At 40.7% G+C, this 25,796-nt stretch overlaps 2 protein-coding genes across 2 annotated transcripts in view; one reads left to right on the top strand and one right to left on the bottom strand.

Moving 5' to 3' along the window:
- LOC119377025 (protein bark beetle) overlaps window positions 1-3,000 on the top strand; it is a 91,212-nt gene extending 88,212 nt beyond the window's left edge. Inside the window, exon 16 of the mRNA XM_037646660.2 lies at window positions 613-3,000. Within this exon, the coding sequence (XP_037502588.1) occupies window positions 613-1,358 (746 nt within the window). The 3' untranslated portion in view covers window positions 1,359-3,000. The remainder of the gene's footprint in view (window positions 1-612) is intronic.
- Window positions 3,001-4,979: 1,979 nt separating this feature from the next.
- The window catches only part of LOC119377015 (kinase D-interacting substrate of 220 kDa B), a 63,586-nt gene continuing 42,769 nt past the window's right edge, over window positions 4,980-25,796 (bottom strand). The window contains exons 18-27 of the mRNA XM_037646653.1: window positions 24,904-25,131; window positions 21,976-22,219; window positions 21,710-21,875; window positions 20,593-20,771; window positions 19,133-19,422; window positions 18,239-18,572; window positions 17,274-17,395; window positions 16,372-16,485; window positions 15,853-15,980; window positions 4,980-10,073 (exon numbers count right to left, since the gene is read on the bottom strand). Coding sequence (XP_037502581.1) covers window positions 9,089-10,073; window positions 15,853-15,980; window positions 16,372-16,485; window positions 17,274-17,395; window positions 18,239-18,572; window positions 19,133-19,422; window positions 20,593-20,771; window positions 21,710-21,875; window positions 21,976-22,219; window positions 24,904-25,131 — 2,790 coding nt within the window. The 3' untranslated portion in view covers window positions 4,980-9,088. The remainder of the gene's footprint in view (window positions 10,074-15,852; window positions 15,981-16,371; window positions 16,486-17,273; window positions 17,396-18,238; window positions 18,573-19,132; window positions 19,423-20,592; window positions 20,772-21,709; window positions 21,876-21,975; window positions 22,220-24,903; window positions 25,132-25,796) is intronic.

The raw sequence follows: 25,796 nt of genomic DNA, 5'->3' as shown, positions 1-25,796 counted from the left end.
CCAGCCAAATGAAGTTTTCCTGCTCCAGGAATTAAAGCAAGCACAAATTCCTTCATAGCGTAGTTACTGTATGATATCAACTAATCACAAGTCCTGCATATCACTGGGAAAGCAGGGACACTAAATCTGGCTAATCATTTCTACGAGTCATATATACAACGTGGAGGAGGAAATAACCTTGGCCATTATGATCATGTGGTTGCTTTAGTTGGCTTCTGTTTAAGTGCAGTTTCATCTTAAACCTCAACTATACGTGAAAGTTAAATGGCACTACATTAAGTGAAACAAATGTTAGCAAAATCATGCAGAGGTCTGTTAATTTTCTCTTAACGAAGTTGCTTCGAACTATGTGCTTCATATTTGCAGGGTGTGCATTCCTTATGCTGCACTCAATGAGCTCTTTTTTGCGCTGTTTAATCTTTCTTAAAGATGAACCAACTCGCCCAAGCATTCGTTTTAATTCAGTGAGCATCATAAAAGTGTTTGAGCCACAATTGAATATCGTTGCTTTTGATGCCAAAGACAACACTTTTTTTAGTGTCTTGGCTGACAAAGTTCAAGTGTTGTAAATAAAATGGCTTTAGACTCCAATCATGTCCTCTTTGATTGCAGCACAAGAAATCGTGGTGCGGAGTGACTACTGGTACCAGGAGCCTGTTTCCATCACTGCCATGTCACTGCTGGGAGTACTGCTCATTTGTGTCTGCATAATCCTTGGTTTTTGGTGGTGCAAGTCACAAGAACGTCACAAACAACATCTTCAGCGACAGAACTCCATACGAGCTTCAATTCGCTCGGCATCCAACCGCTCACTTGACCGGGATGCCTTTTTTTCTGACTATAAACATCGTATTGAGCGGGCCCTTGCTGACACTCCGACCAGCACACCACCTCGACTTACTGTGCATCCATCTAAACACAATGGAAGCACAGACTCTGTTGCTAAACAGTATACTTATGACCTGGATGATAGCCGCAGCTATGATGATACAGTGCATGAAGTTCGCAACCCTGCCTTGGACTACAGCAGTGACATTGAAGAAAAGTACCCTACAACTGTGCCAGAAGCAAGGAAAGGTGCAACAGACTTACAGCACCCTACATTTGACCTTACCTACGAAAACCGTGGGTACATGGACCGGTCTGTTGGTGGTTATGATGACTCGCTAGATGCATCCCGAGACTGGAGTTCAGGAACAGATTCAACACTAGACATGAAAAGATCACTGGAAACTCCACAGGTTGTTCCTATGGACCCATCTGACAACACATTCAAAAGGCCAGATCAATACCCCCCATCCCACTATGCAAACACCGATAACTACTACAGGCGACAACCTCTGGAAACAGCTATGTAGCTTTCTTCTTCAAGAGAAAGGTGTGTGTGTGTGTGTGTGCCAGCATTATGCCATGAGGCATGGGGCAATCCAAAGAACTTGAAAGCTTTCATTGTGGCTTGGCTGTGTTGTTCTGTTATGGCAAGGCCACCGACACCTGGTGTTCCAGCCAGACTGACTTGTGGTGCCGGTGATACCTATGCTACATGACTGTGGCAGCCCGTGTTGCTGCTGGTCCAGTGACATCCACAAATCAAAACTGCTGCAGTGTTGATCTCAAAATAGAGGCCATACAACCATTAAAAAAAAAGAAAAACTTTAAAGAGCACTGTGAGACTGGTGCTCATTCCATGGTGGTGTATTTTTGATACCATACTGTACACACAACTTCTGCTAGATTGTAAAAAAAAATGTAATAGCTTAAACCATTCCTTCTCTTGTATGAGAGAACTTTTGTGTGATTGTTTTTTTCATGGTGTGTGAATTTTAGCCAAAAGGGATAGGTAAAATATGTCTCTCAATGAGTAATACATATTTGAGGAAATGGTGGCAATATTTGTTGCACCTTTCGAGGAAATATGCCAGTGTTCCCACTTAAAGTCCTTTTACTCTGTGCAACTCAGCTGAAGGTGCTATAACGAGAGTGCTCCACTTGTGTTTACAGGTAGCCTTATGTCTATATTCACAAGTGCGGTGACTTGACACTCCTCCTACATGCAGTGAGCTGTGCTGCTCTATGGCAGTAGTAGTGATGTGCTTCAGTAACACAATTCTGGACAAATGCTGAGCTATAATTTCTCAATCAAGCCATTTCAAGTGTCCACTCATAGCCAAGGAAGCATAAGGTTATCAGCAACTCCATGACAGAGTATGCAGAGAAATGTTGAAGCACAGTGTTCACTTGAGGATTGGCGTTGTGTTCTACTTGCCTGAGTTGAGGAAGAGCATTGGTTAAAGGAACATTAGTGAATACGAGTGTTAGTGCGCTTTAGTGCCTGCTTGCCCTCTTTCAGTGCCTGATGCACAAAGAAAGCCAAGTGCCTTATCACATCCGTCCACAGAGCTGTTGGTTGACCATTCAGTAATTGAAGGCCCTGTTCAACTCTTAAGCATTTTGCTCACAAATTAAGCCTTGTTAATGTTTCAGCTGCTGCTGGAGGTTTTCTTCACTATGCACACAAGTTTGTTTATAAATATTGTGCAATCTTGTGCATGGCATTACCATCATCAGCAGCTGTAGTCCCATTTTGTGCTCATGTTATTGTGTAGTGCACAAAACAAGTGTGAATGTTGTATATTGTAAAAATCGCTTTTTTTTTTAAGTTTGTACTTGCGGATAACTGCCTACCTAGTCAGTATTCATGCCAATAGCATTATTTCTGCACTTGTGTCCCAAAGTGTCCTCAAGTCTGTTGACGACCTTTGGGTGCTTTCATTGTACATGCCATGTACACTACCATATATGCAGCAACGTGGAAGTAGTTATTCTTGGACCATAGATACTATCCAGCTACATAAGCACATAGCATAACTTTCCTGTGCCAAGAAAGAAAGATACTTTGTGCAGTCCTCTGTGTTTTAGGATGTGAATTCATTTAGACAGCTCCAGGTGAATAACTCATTCTGGTATCACTGTCAGAATAAAATCTACTTTTGCACATTGCTTTGCCCTTGATGTCTGCTGAATTTTTACATCACCCACCAACATGCCCAACTTTGATGTTTGCCACGGTATTCCAAAATGCAATAATAATAATAATAATAATAATAATAATAATAATAATAATAATAATAAATCTTAGTCACTGGCAAGTACATTTGTATGGCAGAAAAAACCCCGGCAAGATGTCGTTTAAAGGGACACTAAAGAGCAAAACAATTTTTCTCGCATTAGTAAAGTAGTCTTCCATGATACCAAGAACACCACGCTTTCTGCGCGAAGACTCTTAATAAGCGAGAAAACGTGCAAAAAGAAAATACAGGTGGCGACGCCACCTTGGAATTCCCGCACCATTTGCCGTGACGTCACATATTTTTGACGGCGCCTGCTTGGGCCTACGTAGTTCCTAATCGGTTAAATCCAAGTACATTGTCCTCTGAGAGGGCCAGAGACTTGACATAACGAGTTTGTGGAAATTTCGTTGAAACAGTGGCGCCAAAATACGTTAAATGCTTTTTGAAGTCTTTTACGTCACGAATTACAAATTTCGGCGCGAAATTTAAAAATGAAACTTTGAACTTGGTTTTCTCCTCTAATAATAAACCTATGGTGGTGAAATAAACTACTACACAAGAGTTCTCCGAGCACACTTTATCAATCTAAACCAATTCATCGTTTCTCTTTAGTGTCCTTTAAAGCCTTAGTATGGCTATTAATAATTGTCGCGGATAGTTGAGCATGCTAACCAGTCCCCAACCTGAAAGCTGGAAATTCACTCTAATATATAAAAAATGCTTCTAGGGCTAAGGGTAACCCAAGGGCTTAATTGCTGTGCTTAAATCATACTTCTGAGGTATCAAACTCAGCATAGCTATTCGATACATTGGGCATCACAGGGTTAATGCCTAAACACAGTTGTACATTAAGGAAAATCAGAAAAGTTTGTTCAAATTTATTCATCACCCCACATTGTACATCTGTACAAAAAGAAAATAAGTACACCCAGCAACAAAAGTTTACAGGACATCGGCTCCACATTAAATGCGAAGATCTGCCCAACTAGTGCATAATGCTTCTAATCTAGCTGGTGACTGTATAGGTTACAATACCAACTACAGGCTGCAATATTTATTTGGAGGTTATGTTCCCAGACAAAGCGAGAATATAGCTTTCTCGAACATTTTATGTCCCGCAAATTTTTGCTGTTTGGTGTACACTGAATAACTCATTAGGCATAGCAATGAATCAATCGGGAAGAAGTTTTCTGATCTATCCACAACTAAAAACTTGCTTCAGTACATTAAAAACGCTACTACATGCTATGTGTTACTTCCCATGTTTGAATCAGAATCTTGCGATATCAAAACATAATAGCATATATATGTTTGGCATTTGGGAAATGGGTATACATACTACAAAGTTTGATGTGGCACCATAAACTACTGTTAGTTATATCTTCTAGTGCTCACTCAAATCCCAAATAATAATACCCTTAGTCATTGTTATCATGGCAGGCAGTAATCTTTGAAACTAATTCTAGGATCATAATTGCCACACTTTCTTCCAACTTTATTACTGTGCAAGTTTACTATAGTGGAAAGCAAATTATTTCCAGTCAAGCTGGCAACATTCACATTCAAATTTTTTCAAGACAACGCTGAAAAGAATGGATACTCGCACACAAGTATAACTTTCCAAAGCAATGATGCCAGTTGGTGTCACTGCTTTTTAAGCTAAAATCCACAGGCTGGCCTAAAACAGTCAAGTGCAGTTTCACCCTAGTTTGCACTGTATTAAGTTTCAATTATGGAACACTCAAAATTGCATACCTGCGCCAAGTAGAAACATACAATCTCTGGTGTGAATGGGCGGCTAGAAGAGTGGAGTGCATGTGGGTGCTAACAGACATTTTTCACATTGTGCTGCAGTCTGCAAGGTAATGCTCTTGCTGGCCACTTGTGGCTCATTCACACACACACGCAGAAAATGTAACAAAACAATTTATTCAGCTGAAATATCCAGCATGGCTGTACCATAATTCCTTGTGCCCTTTAACATACTAAAATAAAGCCAAGAACATTATAAAAAGCAGATGCAAATACTTGAACCATGCTAATGTGTAGAGCTGTGGCAGCACAGCCCTAAATCTCTTTTATGGCTAAGCCTAGGAAAACAAAACCAAAGATAAATAAATGCAAAAGATGTCAATGCAGCAAAATAGCAACACCACTTGAATGTCAAGTACAGTACCAATTTTTGGCTTTTGCATGACTTTGCATTAGCTTCTCACCGGCAACACAAAGAGGCTGTCACATAACGTGCCACAAAGAATGTCAATAGCACTTATACTCTGCATAGACTAGCTTACAAAAAATGTCACCGAGTGCAAGCATGGTAAGTAGTAAACAATATTTATCTTTAAGTGACCTTAGATGACCACATCAAATTCTAACTGATCAGCCTATGATTCTAAATGTTCAACAAAAATTTTACAAATACAACAGTGGGATAAGCAGACGATCAATGTTACGAGCACAGCATAAAATAATTTTCATTTTCATTACAAAATATTTCTGGTAAAAATGCACAGAAAATTTTAAAACCATAATATTAAGCTGCCTGCATGGCAGAAATGAAATTTGTATATATGCAAAGGTGACTGGTGTAGCAATGCAGTCATGAGTGTAAATGTAACACTAAGCTCTAATAGAATTGAAGCTTTTAAAGTTTAAAAGCTAAAAACTTCTCCTTGTTACTAAAGGGCTGTCCCACCATCTTATTGCTTTGGTCTTCATAACTATCACATTAAGAACTTACAACCTACCAGCTGTTGATCACATCTGAAGGAGTCCTAAGTACCCTAAAGGATGGCTACATCTCCTACAGCATCTAACAAAAATGTGCTTCATAGATACAGCAGGTAGCTTCTTAGCTAAGCATTAATTTACCAACTGTACATGCTGCCTAGATGTTAGACTGTGACCAGGTAAATAGTTCTGACCTTCACTAGCAGCAACTCTTCATCATATCTAAAAGCGCTTTCTGACATTTGCCACAAGCAGAACTAGGAAATCAAACAAGAAGGAAAAGATACAGACTACAGAAAGAATGCAAGGAAAGGGACAAAGTGAGAATGTCAGGGAGACGGCGACTGCATGTACGTTGGTGTTACATCCCTGTAAAATTACAGAAAATTATGCCTGCCAATAAAAAGCCTCAAAATGTTGTCATGAGCATAGGTCAGCAAAATAAACAGAACTCACTCGGACTCACTCTCGAATCATAATTTTTGCTTAGGTCTCACTCGGACTCAACTCGCTAAAATTCTACTCAATGCACATGCACTCGGACTTGCACTAAAAAAAATTATACACGGCAGTGCTCAATTGGGATTCAAACTCTCCAAAATTCCACTCAGCTATGGTCATTTGAAGTCAACACCACCAATATTCTAATCAAGTGGGCCCACTCAGACTGAAAATTCTAGTAAGCTACACTCAACCGGCTGCAAACTCATTAAAATTCTCCTCAACTAGCCTCACTCAAACTCACCAAAATTCAACTCAGCAATGCTCATGCAGACTCATACACACAGGTCTGTCCGAGTCTGAGTGAGCCTAGTCGTGAGGGGGTTTGCTGATCTATGGTCATGAGTGAGCTAATTAGGCATCAGGGAGTGAAAGTCAAGTGCAAGAAGCAGTAGGAGTGAGTTTAGACAAGTGCAAATTAGAAATAGAGACAATAGCAACTGACAAGAATGACAAACACATATGCAGTGTAGTAAGATAGCTGACGTACATAATTCTGAGCTCAGCTGGGGATACGAGTGGAGATGAAGAGTTTGAAGGCAAATATTCATACCCCTCTTATTTTGATTATAATTAATGCTTTGAAGGCTCTTCCATTTAATTTAACACCTTCAAAGGCACACAACAGGTTTGTTGGGAACACATGCTACAGCTCTCTGTAAACTGTCATACATTATTTGCAATGACTATACACTGTGCAGAAATATAATTCAGTAATATGAGTGAATTCAAGACACTAAAATTGGGCTGAATTCGTTTTTTTAAATTTGTATTAGAATGAAATCGGTATTTAAGATCAATACACCACACAGAAAAAGAAGGCTGCGCTCTTTAATGTTGGTACGCTATCCCTATTTTTCTGTGCAGTTGCTACATATTGATGCACAGTCAAACCCCATTATAACAGTTGCATCTTCCAGAAGAATACCCTTATTGTACCTACTCTGCACTATATGTGTACAAGCCAATACTGGCAGAAAAAAATCATGAACAAGTTTATGCAAGAGAAATTCAAGTGATTCATTAATGAATCACGATGCCTCCAATGGCAGGCCAGCAAAGGGTCTCCTGGCAATTTCATTCTCTTGCAAGCGGCTCGTCGCACAATCCATGGCGTGTGACCAGCAGTAAATTACAAATGCGTTTTGTGTCGCTTTTAATGTTGTAATGTGTTATCTTGCATTACTTTACTGGAGGAGCACATTGAGTTTGTAGCTGTAGGTCACCTGAGCAAAGCCATTAGCCAAAATGCACATGCACATTCAAAATGTGATGTTTGGAGCTTCTCTTGCTAGTACACATTTGACATCTTTACCACTAAAATACTTACTCTGAGCTAAGAGTTAACAAATATTTCCTTTGTCTAACCAAAAGCATCTTTGTGCTTGCTTTTCTGGTTTCATTGTAGCAGATCACTCACTGAACTCCATGATTACGTCCATGTTCATTAAATATGGACGTTTGACTCCACATTTTAGTTTCATGGTTAATGAAACACCGGTATCATCTCCATCTCTAAAAGCCATTAGTGGAAGAAGTGACCACTACATGAATGACAAGTTGCAGTGCTCAGACGAACACATACCAAAGTATTGCTACTTAATTCATTAATGCTGCATTTGAGGGCACCAGTTGCAAATGAAGACAGGTAACAGTGATGCACCTACTCATCAGAAATCCTGGTACAAGCCACGGTTTTAAGATATCCATCCCTGGAATGTGCTGATGAATGCAATGGCATTCCAATTTGTTTACTCCTGTAGACTACAAGGGGGGTTTAGGGGAAATTATTAACAGTAAGAAAATGCTCCTCATAGTGTATTTTGTAGACTGGCATTTTAGAATTGGAGATAGTTTAAGAGTGTGTGTTCATGATTTCATAACTGGCCCAATACAAACTAATGGTTGCAACATAGGTCTGAAAAAGAACAAGCTAAAAGTTGATTAGTGGAAGTAGCTCGCACATTTTGATCTGTAGTACAAATAACTGTTGCCTTCTACAAGTAATCCACCTAAAGAAGCTGAATAGTGCTATTTGCCACAAGTAATTCTTGAAAAAATAGAAAGAAGCAAACAGCATACAATTGTTTATATGTCTGATGATAGTGCTGCCCTGAAAACACCAGTGTGCTTTCTATAAGCACAGTGGTTATCAAGCTATATAAAAATGCAACCAGTAGCCACAATACATACTGAGCAGAAATTACCGGGAAAATATGTAATTTCTCATAAAAATAAACAATAAACTAAGCAGTCCCTTGTGTGAACAAAACATTGATTGAAAAAAAAAATAATTTATGGGGTTTTACATACCAAAACCACAATGTGATTATGAGGCATGTCATAGTGGGGGACTTTGGATTAATCTTGGAAAATAGCAATGTCATGTATCAGCTTAGGTTTGAATGGTGGCTACTGGTGCACAGCACGTCATTAATTTTCTATTCTCAGTGTTCTTGGCTACAAATGCAATATAGATTCCATGGATAATATATAGAGCAGAACCAAAAAGGCAGCTCATAGTTACCAACAAAATGCCCACTATAATGTAGGATGACCACAATTTCATAATGTCTGCTTTGCCACATTATGATATCGAAATGCTAGACTAGAAAAATACAATGTGTGGCCTTTTACACAAAAACTTATTGAAGGCCTGATAATGTTTGTTCCCTATAAACTATATGCATATGGAGAGCTTTCACTCACATTAGCTCTGAAAGCAAAACAGCTAGTCAAAGAAATGCACCAAACAAAACAATACTTCACCAGGATTTGTCAGTCTAAATAACAGTCTCAGAGCTTGAGAAGAGATGCTTGGCATCAGTCGCCTTACCAGCAATGACAACAGTGTCAGATGACGTTCCCTCGCATGATGTCTGGCCAGCTTGACCTTTCTGTTCTTGATCAGTCAACTGCCGCAAAAAGGTGCGGCTTGACAGCTCTGGAAGCTTGAAAGGTGTGCTTTGTGAGGGCACCACGCCCTCTTCTGGGCTCCTTTGCTCGTCAGGCTGCGCTGAAGGGACAGAACTGCGGCGCACTTTTGGATCTCCCTCAGGGGACCTCCCTGATGAAGATGACAGAGGAGTAAGTGCTGTGGCTGGGCTTGATGTCTCTGTCGCCCCATCCGCATTATTCCTGAGCATTGTGAGCGATGCCGTTGACGTGGATTTCGCCCCATCTAACCTGTGCTCCTCTGGGTCAATGTCAGACCGCTCGTCCACAGAGAACTGGCGTTCAATGTTGAACCTTCTAGCTCCACGGGAAAGCTTAAAAGGCTGAATGAACTCCCTTTCTCTGCGCGATGAGCTTTCCACATCCCGGGATGTCATTGTTGCGAGAAACATAGGCCTTGCAACCTCAATCAGCGGGGCATTCTCATCATCTGCCGCATCATTGGGGAGTGATAAGGTCTCCAGCCGGTGACGCTCCTGGTGCAAATCAGAACCACCCAAACCTTTCCAGTGGTCAATCAAGCTGCTCTCAGCTGCATCTCGTGATAGGCTGCCCCGGCGAGACATGCCTTCCTGTGCCACAACTGAGTCAAGATGCTTGTTGCGAGGCTTCTGGCTGGCTGCATCCAATTTTCCCATGAAGGAGGCAGTGTCGAATGACCCTGGTGGTGGAGCATTAGGACTGGAAGCAATTGAAGGTGGTGCAGACACGCCATAGCTCTCAAGTGGCAGATCAGTGCTGCAGTACACTGTGGGGCTTGGTCCTTGCACACCCCATTCATAGTCCGGAACAGAGGCTGACAGTGGTGAGTAGCTGAAATGGCAAGAAATTTTCTTTACAACTCAGTTTGCTTATGTCTTAAGAATCTTTAGTCAACAGCCAGGGGCTTATGTGCAATTCAACGTAGGCACATTCAAGAGCCCGCAGTTGAAGCCCAGTTGCATCAGTAGGAGGGGGTCTTTGGGGCTTCCCAAATTCTGAGGCCAGCAACCAATTAAATACATTTAATATTCTAATGCAATAAGTCTGCTCATTTGTTTAGTTTTTTTTAGTGTTCAGGTTTTTATTTTTTACTGTAGAGCAGTAATACACAAAAACTGTAACACAAATTTTATTTCCTGGTCAATACAGATAGCCAAAGCAAGTCATAGAGGCTCTGACTCAGAAGGCACTGCAGAGTCATAATTTAAAGAGCCCAACGGAAGAAACACAAAACTGAAAATAGTAAAGAACTGCTTGACTTGGGATTGGTTCATTTTAGAAAAGGCACTTGAAACAAATGAGCATCTTATAGCAGACTTCTCAAAATGCAGGCAAGGCTTGACACCACATTTCCAGTTTTTTCAAGCACCCGTTTTTTAAAAGTAAACACGAAAAATTTTGGCTGAGCCCTCCACTTCCATTTGATTGATGCCAAGCTCATTTGCTGGTCCCTTTACAGAACTAACTTTAGGCCACTTTACGATTCCCAGCTCAAATAAGCATGACGCTCCCAATGTCACAACTAAGTTTTGAAAACAATGCACTAATCCAATCAGCAAAGAAAATAACCAAGATATATGAAGTTAGGATGGAAAACTGGGCATGTTAGATGAAAAATAAAATAGCGCTTAAGATGGGATGAGATGAAGACATCGACACGGCGTTGACGTCTCGTCCCGTTTTAAAGGGAAGCTGAAGCACTTTAAAAAAAAAAGCCTTTGGAATGTGTAATCATAGTTTGATCCATGCTGAATTCGAAAAAGAATGTAAGAGTTCACAGAAGTGAATGCAAATAGCATTTCTTGGCAAAAAACAGCGGCTGCAGCCGCAGGGCTTCTTGAGCTGCTGAGCGAAGGCGGTGACGTCATCTTAGATGTGCCGCATCATCGGCACTGTTAAAGCATGGCCTTCGCGATCAGTTCCATCAACGCGCGCAGCCGAAACTAGTCACAGGGCCACGGTTGGAGACACAACAGTGCTGCACGGCTCCGCCAAAACTACCGACGTAGTTCCGGTTAGTTCGTTTCCACGCCCACACTTTCGGCGCATTCGCGTGGGCGGAGCAAGACGAACTTTTCTTTCGCGTATATAAAGCTCCTACTGCCCCAACAGCGAAAAAAATTACGCCATCGTCAACATAATGGTGGTCCTTGTTAACAACAAAGTTTTACCGACTTCTAAAACCACTTCAGCTTCCCTTTAAGCACTGTTTTATTCTTCATCTCCTATGCACCAACCAGCCCAATCAAGCATACTGGACACGTTGATTTCGCATGTCCAGAAGTGAGAGACACACCAACAAATTTATTCTGAGAAACCGACAAAGTTTATACACAGCGCGCTGACACAGTTCATCGGCTCTATGAGTGATAGTGACACAGATGCCACACTCACACAATATTTGCCTACTTCAATGAATCTTTTTGCCTCAATTGCAAATCTTACCCACTTGTCATAACTTCTGGTAACAACAAATCATGCGCAAAAATTTAGCAAGCACACACTAATTGCCAAGTGTCCCTCTGCCATTTCTGACCATGTTATGGTGTCGATGCCGCGTATCATCCCAACATTGCTCTATCTGGCCTATGTACCTTTCACCACATGACTACCACATTACTACTATCGTGAGTAATATGAGCAGGAACACACAAGCACATGGTGAATAGCCTAAACCCCAATTCAAGTGATACTAAAACGGTGCTGTTAGGGACACAAAATTAAAAAAAAAATCGAAATTTGGTTTTTTGCTTGTTTGGAATGATGAGGCCTTCCTTAACAATACCCAGTGCCCCACACATTTCTGTGTGTTTATATTAAGCCAAAAGGGTTAGGTTTTCGAGACCAACTTTCCCAGATCGTGCACTGTCACAAACAAGCGCGTTAATAAGGTGCGCACGCGGCCACTTTCAGACGACAGTAGGAATTAACGGCGCCAGCAGTTCACTCAACAAACACTTGCAACGAAAAAAACAAGTATCAAAAGACGCCGGCGCGCCGCTTCCTCTCCCCCCTCGAAACGGCCACCGTCGAACAGGAGTCTCGGATCAAACACCCGGCAAAGTCTGGAAACAACACGAAAGAAAACATGATGCGACGCCGAGTGACGCCACCGCGAGTAGAACCGACAAGAAGAATCTCGCCCTTTCCCTAGCTTTGGCTGTGCTGCACGATGAAGAAAACGCCCGAAGCTACTGGTACCAGGTAGCGAGGAGATATGAGCGTGCAGTGACGACCAGTCGAGTCAGTCGGTCCGGAGATGGTGAAGAAGTTATGTTGAGTGTGGTTCCGTCGACCAAAGAAGACGTGTTTTATGATGTTGTGCGGTCAGTCGATCGTCGATCTGGAAGAATCGGGTGATAACTCCATGTGAGCAGTGAAAAGTTACGTGAGTGTTTCCTGCAAGAGAAACGTTTGGGGCCGACGATGGAAGGGAACGACAATGAGCGCTGGAGTCTGTGTGAGTGTCTCGTGGAAGAGAAGCATTCAAGATATGTCCCAAGAATTTTTGACTGGATATGTTTGGTGAATATTGAGGACTTAACTGTTCTTGAATAGAGTGCAATACATGAGATTGCATTTGTGGCGTGCAATCCGTTTTGTTCTCTTTGTGTTAATACCATCTGAGTTATATTGTGAGTTGTAATTGATACCAGCCGAGTGTGCACGTTTGTGTGAGGCTTGTACTGCCTTAACTGAGAATATATTTTGTTTGTGTTATCAACTCTTGGCTCTGACACGGTCTTTGGACCAGAACCGGCGTTCGCTGGTGCACTAAAAGGACCTACTCTAAATTGTCCGCGCTTTCGTGGTGCGTTTCAGGGGGGCCAATACGTCAGCCCTTGGAATCTGGCCAGCGACTGCCTCCCTATTAACGGGACAAGTGACATGCACAACCTGAGTTTTCTGCCTCAAGTGAATTTAAAAAAAATTTAAACTGATAGTTTCTCTGAGCATCGCAGGTTTTTAAAAAGGTATTCCTGCTACTTAAAGGCATATGGTGTAGTTTTATTGAACGTGCGTGGCACTTACTAAGTCCACTTGCCTTGTCTGTGTGACACACGCATGGAGACACGGTTCTGTGCACTTATTTTCAGTTAAGTCGCGTCTTTGTTGATTTTGCTGTGGTGGCGAAAGATATTCTCGTGTTGACAAATCAAAGCAACTGTTTAGGAAGCACAGTATAACTGAAAATCGACACGCTTCGGCTACTAACAGAAGCGAGACCAAGAGCACTCGTGCGAGCACTTCAGCAAGTAAGCTTTGTCCTCATTCCGCGTCGCCACAAGGACAAAATGTTGCCTGTAGTGACAAGGGCTACATTTTAATTGATGTGGAGCTTCTACGAACCATGATTACGAGTAACTGTGCCTGCACAGAATGCAGAGAAACCGTGGCACTTATAGAGAACACATTGGATCGTATTCCTTGCAATGGAAACCCTCAGAACTACTACCTTTGAAACTGTTCTAACTTTTAAAAAGGCCCGCATGCCTCAATGCCATTTGGCATATTACCAAGGTGCAACACTGATATGACTAGGTGAGATCGACCGCCATCGACAGTATTTGGCCAATAGAGAGACAGAAGACATGACAAAACAAGCCAGGGAACCAAGAAAACAAGAAAAAAAGCGAAAAGCTGATTCGTGGCATGACTACATGGCAGGGTGCTATTAATTAAATTGTTCAGTATATCTTCTTTTTGAACAAAACATGAAATATACTTGTTTTTTCTCTTAACTCTCAATATCTCGAACGCAATTTTTTTGTTACATTTGCCTCATTATCAAAACAGCTTGAAGAAACAGAAGGCTGATCTTTTACCAGAATAAACCAAGCATCAATATGAAGCTACTGAACTAGAATCATGTACGTATGCAGAACAGTTTTCATTTTTTAGCAGTTTTATTTAAAAAATAATGAGAAAAATTACTTGCTTTGCTAAAAGAAATTGCAAAAAGTCAACACTTCAAATATAATTGTAATTATAGTTCCATTGGAAGAAGAGATGCCAGTGAATAAACTGAAACAAACCCAAATGCTTCACATACAGTAGTTTCCAAGAAAATTGCTCTTAAAGAAGCCTTAAATACATGGGAGATATAGGGCCTACCCTGTGCCCTTAAATATGAAGTGGAAAGGGCAACACTTTTCCACAAACTGTGGTCACTCCCACCAAGCAAATGCTTTTACTACATGCGGTACATACGATATAGACAATGGCTTGCTATTGTAGCACCTAATGTAGCGGTCATGCGCAGCAAGGAGCAGTACTGTTTCTTTTTATTCCCATTTTGCTGTACCTTAATTTCCTGCGTGACGCACACACACACAAAAAAAGAAAGAGCAATCTCTTTTACATAAATATTCTTCATGGACTTCTAAACACTATACTAAATAAAATTTCACTGTGATGTGCTTAATTGAGCGAGAAGCATTAATTACACAAGAGCCCTTGTCACAGGGTTGCAGGAACATCAATATTTAACAATTCGACGGAGTGAACTACAGTCGATTCTTGCTTACTGAGGTGCCTCAATGTGTGGACGAACCTACCCATTGCATGGCAGACACTTGGAAGTCACAAAGGGTTAACAGCAACAGAAAAAAAAGGCACTTATCTAAATGCAACCTGTCAGCCTTCTCACACCTTTTTCACGCACATGCACATCTAAACATGCACACATGCAGAAGAAGTTAAAAAAAAAAAGGAATTAATGCACTACACTTATCCGAGTATACATGGAAAGTGCTACATTTTATACCATGAACAGTACCCTGATATACATATATAAGGTGGCTTGTACAAATGTCTTTTTAATAATGCTCTATTCTCCCGCTCTGGACAAAGGTTAAATAAATGCTTGGACAAAGAACAAGCTTTTTCTGGTAGTTAAGCAGTGGTTATTAAAACTGCCTTACAAAGACTGTGACATAAGAGGCATCATAGATTTCAATTAGCAGTTGCTTTACGACTGCACACTGGTGTCTATAAACAAGACGTACAGAGGATACAAAATACAGAGTGCATTTATTTTATAAGCATCCATATGCAAACTAAAATGCTCTATCTATTAAAATGGTAATTTTCTGTGTTAGAAATTCAGGAAAAGACTGAAAAATTTAGCCATTCCTGGTAATTTTGTGATTATAGTATTAAGTTGTATATATTTTGAAGCTACCACTCTAAAATTTCGCATCAGATCTTCCCATCTATGCCATGAAATCCCAGTGCACATCTTGCACAGCCATTCTACATCAAAGAGCATTGGGAGTTGTATTACATTATAATACATATCAGTTATAGTAATGCACAATAAACGCTCAACTACCTCTGTGAAGACATGTTTCACTTTCGTGTTATACCGATTCCTTAGTATAGAGACATCATTTAGTTTGAAAATTAATCCTCCGTAAGAAAAGTAATATTTGCCATGAAGATAAAAGGCCTAATTGAGTTTAAGTGATAGAGATATACTGCTGAAAGGAGAACATCAGTATTGCTTTTTTTTTTTTTCAGATAGCATGCCACATAAGAGCCACATATGTTTGTGTATACATATACATACATTACTTGCAAGTACATTGTAGAAGACAAATGTACTCACTTGTACTTTGGGGACCCATGAGGCATTTTGAGGTAAACAACGTCAACCTCATTATCCCCCGTTGTACGCACTGTTGTCCCGCTTGTTTCCTCTCCCTCGCCGGGATCAGACAAGATTGGGCTCAACACCTGTCAAAACCAAAAAGCTAGGGTTATTTTTCCTTTTAATGACAAAGGTTCAACATTACAGTAAGTTTTTGTTCATCCACTCAAGATTGGCTCCTTTTAAAGCATCCAAGCAACTCTAGAAGTGGCACAGACACACTGAAACAGTAGCCCACCTGCGTATCAAATACTATATGTATTAAACCTATGTAGCTATGTAGCTAATACTATGTAGCTAAACCATTCAGTAGTATTTGTAAGGATATGCATTTTGATAATGTAGATAAGCAGAAGCCACTCTTCAGTGACAAAAGAGCAGGCTGCTGAACAAGTCCTATTTAACTAAGAGTATCATTTCATAACAACAAGGACATCGGTCATAAAAAAAACGCACAGCAGTCAATGCAAGGCTCACCTGCGAATGGTGAAATCCCGCATGTGGGGCTACACTTTCATCAAGCGTATCCTCCATGGCTTCTTCACTAAGGGTCTCCAAGGCACCAACAATCAAGCTCTCCTCCATTGTCACCTGCAGGCATGCAAGTCACAGCAACGCACACTACTGTGAGTGCATCTGGTTTCGCCATCTGCAACAATCTGCTCTATGATTCTATTGTGTGTCAGTATGGTTGCAGATAAGAACAAGTGTTTCCAACCACTACATAAGTTTTGCACCAATATAAAGCTTAAAAATAGAGCTTTCACATTTTTACACTCCACTGCACAAACCTAAAAGGCCATGGAATGGTGAAGTGTGCTTGTATTTGAAAATAGCAGGTGTATATATGCAGAGGTACAATAGGAACAACAGTGTACAAAAACAACCACAGCCTTGGTCTCAAATAGAACTACTGTTATGCACAAGCTGTGCTTGTGTTTGGGTCCACACAAGTAAACATAAAAATGAATTGCCTAAATGATGATACTCTGCAGTGAGGCTAGGATACAATCATTTATGAATGTAATCATGATTACGGACTGTGCCAATGTTGACCTTGTAAAACTTCAAAGCAAGATGTAGGGGGAAAAAAATGAGAGAGAGAAAGAGAAATCCTTTATTACATTTGGAACACAGTTCAAAATACGTTTTAAGGCAGGCTGTCAGATTGGTATTTTTGTACCACATGCACATTGTACACACACACAAACACATACACCTCGTGCTATATTCATCCAAACCTGGCTGCTGTTGTTTTATGTCTGACAAGCAATGCATTGCTGAAAAAGTCTGATACACAGTCGTCTGTGCACAGACAAAAAAACGTCACATAAAAAAGGATTAGAGGCTAGCAAAAATTTGTACCACCAATGACTTGCCTGTTTTTCGAGTGATGAGTTTGGTCGTCTTGAAGTTGACTGAGAGTGTGAAGAGGACATCTTTTCAGACTTATCTGAACCATCACTTGTTTTATCTTTTGCTTTGGAATCTGTATGGTCACCTAGGAAAAAAACTTTCTTGTGAGAGGCTAAAACCACAGCTAGCCTTTCGACCAAATCACTATTAGACTTGAATTCGCTTCGAACCTAAAATTTACAATTTGCACAAGCCTACTAATTCAGGTATCACTAGCATTTCAAATACAGCTGCTTTAAAGAGAGGCCAATATTTAAGTAACTACAAAAAAATATAGACCCTTTAGGGAATTATCTTTATTTGGTAAGAAAAGTTCTTGACACTGCATGCCCAGCACTTCCCTGTCAGGCATAGTACACATGTCTCAGTATGTTGTAATGTTCTTAGAAGGAAAATAGCAAGTGCAGAGTGTTAAATAAAAGGAGTGCACACTTGGCAAACATTATTGTTGTGGGACAAAACAAACTCTGAAAGCTGTGAAGTTTGTTTGAGTGCCGTGCAGAGTGCTTTGGATTTATTTCCTGCTTGTATGCATTGCCATACCAAACATAAGTTAAATACAGACCCTGCATAGGGCATATGCAGTTCAAGGAGAATGTCCAGATGTCCTGACCACCATATTGAAGTTTGTGTATGCTGTGCCATGCAACATACGGGATGTGACAAGCCCATGAAGTCTTTTTTCCCTATTAGATGCTAACAAATTTATTATTACTATTATTGATTGTAAGCACCCTTGCAATTATCCCCATTATCAATCACCATCTCAAGGTCAGACCCCCCCCCCTCCCCTCCACAAACACACATACACACACACAAAAAAAAAAAAGATGGATCCATGCATGGCATAGGCCTTCGTTACACAGGGCGAAATAAAAATGTGATGCAGTACTAGTCATAACAGATTACGCTTAGCAAAGAAGCTTACCTGGAGCTGCTGAAGATACTGAGTGTGTACGGTCTCGTGCAAAAGGCATGGGAGGCAAGTCTTCTGCTGAAGCACTAGGCTGCGCACGTTGAAACTCTTGCTCACGTAATGACAAGATAGCCATCTTGAAGATTTCCCAGTCGCCAAAAGTCATACCAAGCACATCCCGCAGTTCAGAGATATTACACGTCAACAGAACTTGGCCATGAATGTTGTGTCGCGTCAGTGTGCTTTGATAGTCGGGCACCCGTGACTTGTCAATACCCTCAAGGCCCTCAAGAAAGTTTGACACGCCCTCTACAGTTAAGGAGCTTAGCTTGCCTGTAAAAGGTTCCTAGAAGAAAAAGGAAAGAGAATGCTTATCCTCACCATGCAATAGTGAGAAATCAATTTTCATAAACTTTCACATCAACTTTTTATCAAGTTTTACATGGTTATATGATACAACATGCAGTAAGGGGTGAAATGTTTTTTAAAGAAAAAAAACCCATTAGGGTAGGTTACCTGTTGCATATGAAATATGCATAAAAAATAATGTCAGTGCTCTTGTGTCTCATGCCTCTTTATTGCCCTCGTCTCGTGCGGTAAAATTTTTATTAATGTCCCACCAATATGCCTAAACAGTCACATTAGTGAATTACTCACGCGACACACTTAATGTCATCTATCTTTACAGGTGTTTCCTCGAGAGAAAGTGATCTTTCAATCTGCCACTATCTAACATCCTGATGAATGAATGAGGGTGAACATGTCAAGAAATGTTTCATTAAGGAAGATAAGGATGGACTTTGGAAAGCAAATTCCCTTTGCCATTGAGGTTCACAACAAAATACTCTGATATATAACAAGTTTTGGACCAAGGAGAAAGAGACAGAATAAGGGTGGGCAACTTACATTCCAAACGCGGACTAAAGGTGCTACTGGTGCCACAGGCATTGTGCTAGAAGTTCCAGGAGAGCCAACTGACCACCATACATGATATGGTTGCTGCTGGTAAGGTTCCGTAGACATCACAGGTGTCGACGGAGCTTGCGGGTACAACAGCTCAGCTTTCAATGGAGTCCATGGCGTCCCGGCTGGGCCCATCACGCCTACTGGACCCAGTGGCGGGGCTGGCGGCACAAATGGCCCAGATCCACACTTCTGAACAAGTCGATCACTTTCAGGCTGGGATTGATACCGCTCTGTGTGGACATGAATGTAGAATGTACATTAAAAGCAAACAAACAAACCCATGAAACAGTACAATAACATTCATGAAGTACTATAACAAATTCTAGAGGAGGATTGTTCTTGATCGGCACTAATATCTTCAGGCAAAACTATAATGTCAGGTAGAATCAAACTGTTTTTCAGCAAATGATGCTGATATGGGCCAGAGGATTTGTGAATGGTGTTGTAATTTAATGGATGAATTACAGGAGTTTAAGCATCTGATGTCAGCATATACAAGGCACCTACAAAACAAACTATTCTTCAGCAAATGATGCTGACACAGGCTGGAGGATTTGTGAATGGTGCTTAAAGTGCACTCTGTAGTTTAACGGATGACTTACTAGAGTTCAAGCATCTGACATTAGCAGATATAAAGCACCTACAAAAGCCATACACACCAAAGATTGTCACCTCTCACATATTGTAGAAAGGACTTGTACAGGATACTTCAGAAATGTATTTCAGATAAGTTACTGATTACTGAATGAAAAATGTGCTTGGGTCGAATGCAAGATGCTGATTTCAGAACAGTATGTTCTAGTTCTGATACGGTGATAACAGTGGCTGGTGCGGGCGTGCAGAATGCTTTTGGTCGTTTCAATTTTATTTTATTTTATTTTATTTTCTTCCTTTAAATTATCAGAACTAGAACATAATCGAGAATATCGCACTATAGTGGGATGGGGCAGTGCTGCCAATCCTGATGTCTGCACCTGCCCATAGTGATGACTGGACGACGTGCACTATACCATTGCTAACACTTGCCACTGTTCGCATTTCATTTAACGCCAATCGTGCATTAGGTGTTTAACAAGTTTTCTGCGGCCAAATTACAAATCGAATCAAGGCCAAAATTGTGCACACAGAAGAGTATACTGCTATATAAGCCAAGTGGCGGCTACTAGAGTGCTTGGAGTGAGTTGCAAGACCTCGCATACTCATCCTATGAGATTTGGTAACATGCCTCCATGCATGCATATTCTGTGAGTTACACTCTTTCTTTGTGTAATTACTAAATAGTGTTTGTACCAATATGAGTAAACTCAATTGCAATAGCTCTGCAATATGTGATGCTGAAAAAAAAGTAATAATAATGGTGTCAGCCACTGCAAACCAAAGTTTTATCGTTTATAGCGTACCTTGAATCACTCTTCGAATATATGGGTCAAGGTTGATAGTGAAGGGCACAAAGATCTTGAGGTCACTAATCAACAACGATGCTGAGTGGAAGCTCAGAAAGATTTCAAACTTCCTGACATCATGGTCTACATCATAAAGTGGCTGCAGATCTTTTCCTGTGGGCACCTTTCCTTTGATCCTGAAATAAGAGAATTGTTAAACCCACTTTTATTTTACACCACTATGGCTATGGCTCTTTTGCTATTGAGATGTAAATGAAAAATAAAAGCAATACATTTCTTTTATTAACCCCTGAAGTGCCGACGGTGAAAAATTGTTCTAAAATTGCCAAATTTTATATGACGTGAAATGCTTCAGTAAAATGTTCAAAACAAAAAAATTTGCGAACACGTTTCACGGTTTATAAAAATGCTTTATTCATCATATTTCGCACCGTCATGTAATACCCAGGCCCGTAGCCAGAAATTTTTTTCGGGAGGGGGAGGAGGGCCTTGCTGAAGGCCTTGAAAAACACATATTTTCGTTATTTATTTTCGGTAAAACACCCCCTCCATCAGAATTTTGGAGGGGGCAGGGCCCTGCACCCCGACCCCCAATGGTTGCGGGTCTGGTAATACCCCATACCAGGGGCATTTCATGGGTATTCTGAAAGAAATTTCTGCAACTGCAGAAAGTATGGGTTCGATTTGACTTCCCGTGGACAAAATTTACTATTCCTCGATACTTCAATACAAACTAGATGAGGCTACCATCTTTGCGGTAGCATTCAAAGCATGGCACTGTGCCATGTTTGTTTATAACGTACGAGAGATGCAAGGCGTGCATTTCGCCATTTAGTGTGCAGACTCTCATTCAATAAAAGCGCCAATTATGGAGCCCGTGCTGCCATCTATGTTTTAAATAGGACAACATCATTTGACAAGCTGGGCTCGCCAAAAGCCTCTTGAAAGATTGCTGAAGAGCCATGACAAGCACAGCTCGTCATAAGCAAAAAAGTGACAATTTCTCATGATGAGCTCAGCTCATCATAAGCAGTTAAGGGGTTAAAAAATACAATTAATTGCTTTACACAAGTGTGGGTCACATCCTATGGAACATCTGAAAATTAGCACTTACTTTTCAAAGATTGACCTCAGTGATGTAGAATCATCAATTTCGTTTTCATGCAACTCATAATACAAAATGATCCATGAAGTGTGGTAAGGCCACTGCTCTGTAATGTTCACCCATGAAGCCAAATGGTACCAGTTGAAATCTATGTTAAATGCCTTCAACAAACGACCTGGAATAATAAAAAAAAAGCAACAGTTCAGTCAGATTAATGGGTGCCATTCATAGTAGTAACCAAGAATTGCACAAAAAATAGTGAATACTATCCGCACCTGTTACATAAACAATGTTCATGAGCCGGCGCATGGAACGAGGATTGATGTCGCTAAAGTAATCATCGGTCAAAAGCACTTTAGTCAAATCTTGGGCTCCCGTTACTCCTCGATGAAGGTTACTCATGCTTGAAGCCACACTTTCACTTGCCTTCAGCTTCTGATTGCCTTTACGCTGCTGTGAGGGCTTTCGGAATGACTCCGGGATTGACATGCTCGAGTTTGACACACGACGGTTCCCTGGCTGTGAGGTTTAAAAAAAAAATTGGATCAGTCATTTAAGGTTACACAAAAAGCAACAAGAAGTCACAGTGAGCACACCAACCATTAGAGAGAAATGGAAAGGAAAAAAAAAGCTACTGAAACATGGATGACAGTTAGGGCGAGAAACCTTTTCAGAATAAATTTTCTGTAGTGACTTAAAACAGTGCTGCTTCTAGCAAGGAAAAAGAAAACATCACAACTTTAAGATCACTCTGACTAAGTCACAGTAACATAGCCAGCAGAAGCATGACTGCAGAGAACCATTCTCTGTCAGCACTTGATGCAGCAGCAAAAAGAGAAAAAAGAAAGCAATTAGAAGGTAATGCAGTCTTTGACTTTTTGACCCTTGTCTGTATATTATTTGGACCTCATTCATTGTATGCAAAGGATAATAAACCAAACTTCCAATGAAGCAGTCATGTAATATCATCAGAAAGGTACGCACAGAATCGGCAACGTGCAACAGTAAACCAGTGGCTACAGCATTACATTTCTGGGCTCAAGGTAGCAGGTTAAATCTCAGTTGAAGCGGAAGATATTTCAATTTGGTTGAAATGCACGAACGCTTATGTGCTTAGATTTAGGCACAAAATAAAGCACCCCAGGTGGTCAAAACGAATTCGTGGTCCGTCACTGCAATGTGTGTAATGACCAGATCATGGTTTCGACACACAAGACACCATGATTCAAATTTTTATTTTTAGAAATCATATTTAAGAAATCAACTTTGCTGAAAGACCACACGAGGAAAATCTATATCACCTTGGGGCATCAGCTAAACACAAAGAAGAAAATTTTGTGCGACATCAGTTTCTTTTTTTTTTCCACCAGCAATGAAGTATGTATCCATGTTTCATGCTTCAGTTGTTGTAGAATTCATTTTTTACAGGCAATACTCGGATTGCAGACAGTGCCAACTGGACTGGTAAACTTTGACATAAAAAGTTAACGAAAAATACCTGGGCAAGCTCTAATACAAATAAAAAGTATTATTCAAAAGTGAAAACTGTTTTGGAGCGAAAAAGTATGAGAGAGAGAGCAAAATAAGATAAAATTAAGCTTTAAAAAAATAATAAAGGCAGTTCATAAAAACAAAACTGAACATACAAAAAAATAGAGCTGTGCGAATAGCAAAATTTTGGGTGCGAAGCGAATTCGATTATTGAAGTGTGAGTGCGAATCGAATCGAATATTTTTCGAATATTTCTGGAATATTTTTCGAATACTTCGAAGTGAAATTGCAGAAAAAAAAGTTAGAGAGGATTCCTAAGCATATTGTTATGAGATAGCAACATGAAAGTGTTTCTTTTCGCTAGGTTGATGAAGCACTGGCGGGGTGGTGTTTCATAGTTGTCTTATCAAGAATGAGGCAATGTAGAGGCCGAATTGTATTTATGTACATGATTTGGTGCAACCAAAGTATTGCCGGCAACACTTTACACGTGATAGGCAAAGGTGCCATTTCCTCAGCCTCTCCTCCTCTTTCTGTGGAACTTCTGTGGAAGCCCAACTGATGTGGTGGACAAGGGTGTGCGCCCTTCAAGTCCGAAGTTCCAAATCTGCCTCGTAGACGTCGATATATAAGAACATCTGAAATTTTGGATGCTAAAAAGCTTTGGCTTCTGATTTTTCGGACTTCGTGCCCAAATTTCAGGTCCTAAACAGCATTAATTGAGCCCCCACCTCTGCCACATCTTTCATCTCCATGTTGGAACCAGTGTTTTTTTTTAGTTAATACATTTGCGACCGTAGCAGAGTTTGAAAGGCAGCTTTGCTGCAATACTGGGGTGTGATGAGGTGAAGCATATTGAAAATTTAGGGACCACTTTTAATCGTACGTTGACTGTCTCTTGGCAAAGTTCGACCGTAAAGGAGCTTGAAAGGCAGGTTTGCCGCAATACTGGGTTGTGATGAGGTGAAGCATATTGAAAATCTAGGGACCACTTCCACTCGGACGTTGTCTTTTGGCAAAGTTCGACCGTAACGGAGCTTGAAAGGCAGCTTTGCCGCAATACGAGAGTAATGTGGTGAAGCATATTGCAAATCTGAAGGGGTCACTTTCAATCGGGCGTTGAATGTATTTGTTTTTGGGAAGATCGAATAGTTCGAATAGTAAAATTCCAGTGCGAATCGAATCGAATAGCAAACACTATTAGAAAAATATTCGAAATTTCGAATATTCGCACACCCCTACAAAAAAGTAATAATGTAAAAAGTGAAAACCAATATCTCAGTATGGCAATATCAGCAGCCACAGCACAAATATCCTTGTGCTTTGGCTGCCGCAAACGTCTTTGTGTAGTCTAGTGTGAAAGCACAGCTGATAGCCATAACACTCCATTCCTCAAATGTTCCACACCCAACTGTTACTCACAGCTAGATCCATTCATGACTCAATCAAAGGATCCTCAAGACAGAGAAGTCACTGTATGATTATCTTACATAAATTTACAAAAAAAGTAGGTGAACAACACTCGCAATACAAATGCTACCTGACACTGCTGTGAACGTCTTCATATAGCATATGCTGTGAAACTTACTAACAAACTAACAGCAAGAGGACATAGTGAAGCTGCAAAGTGTGCAAATAAGCAATGTTAATAATCATGCTTTCCTACAGCACAAGCACATCACATCATGAAAAGAGAGAGAGAAAAGCCTTACTCGGTCAGGGCCTGTGCCAACAATGCCCTGAGCAGCTTTCTCCACTTCCTCTTTCTCGCACCAGTGGCTGCCACTTCTTTTCAGCCCTACAGCTGTCTGTTGTGCTGCCCTGACTTTTCGGAGCCCACTATTTTGCAAGTAGAAGGGCAGGTGCACAATGTTGCGTAGGTAGTCATATCCACGAACAGTTGTGTTCTGGAAAGCCCTGTGCAGGTTGGCCTCAATTGCCTGTGTTTAAAAAAAGAGTAGTGAAGGAGAATTACAATCAGGCAATCAGGCCATAAAAAGGAAGCTATGATGCAAAGCCAACATTTGTGTTTAAAGAACATGCGCACATTCGTGTACTTTTCTCACTATCACACGTCCAATCAGATAAGCCAAGGACAGTAGAAAGTTGATCACTTGAAAGTAGGGGTGTGCGAATATTCGAAATTTCGAATATTTTTCGAATAGTGTTTGCTATTCGATTCAATTCGCACTGGAAGTTTACTATTTGAACTATTCGAACTTCCCAAAGACAAATACAGTCAGCCTCCGATTAAAAGTGACCCCTTCAAATTTTTAATATGCTTCACCTCATTACACTCTCGTATTGCGGCAAAGCTGCCTTCCAAGCCCCGTTACGGTTGAACTTAGCCAAGACACAACGTCCCATTGGAAGTGGTCCTAGATTTTCAATGTGCTTCACCTCATCACACCCCAGCATTGCAGCAAAGCTGCCTTTCAAGCTCCGCTACGGTAGCAAATGTATTAACTAAAAAAAAAAATGCTGGTTCCAACATGGAGATGAAAGATGTGGCAGAGTTGGGAGCTTTATTAATGCTGTTTTGGACCTGAAGTTTAGGTAGGAAGTCCGAACAATCGGACGCCGAAGCTTTTTAGCATCCAAAATT

The sequence above is a fragment of the Rhipicephalus sanguineus genome, chromosome 1 (assembly GCF_013339695.2).
Source record: "Rhipicephalus sanguineus isolate Rsan-2018 chromosome 1, BIME_Rsan_1.4, whole genome shotgun sequence".
Taxonomy (NCBI): domain Eukaryota; kingdom Metazoa; phylum Arthropoda; class Arachnida; order Ixodida; family Ixodidae; genus Rhipicephalus; species Rhipicephalus sanguineus.
This window is presented reverse-complemented; position numbering and strand designations above follow the sequence as displayed.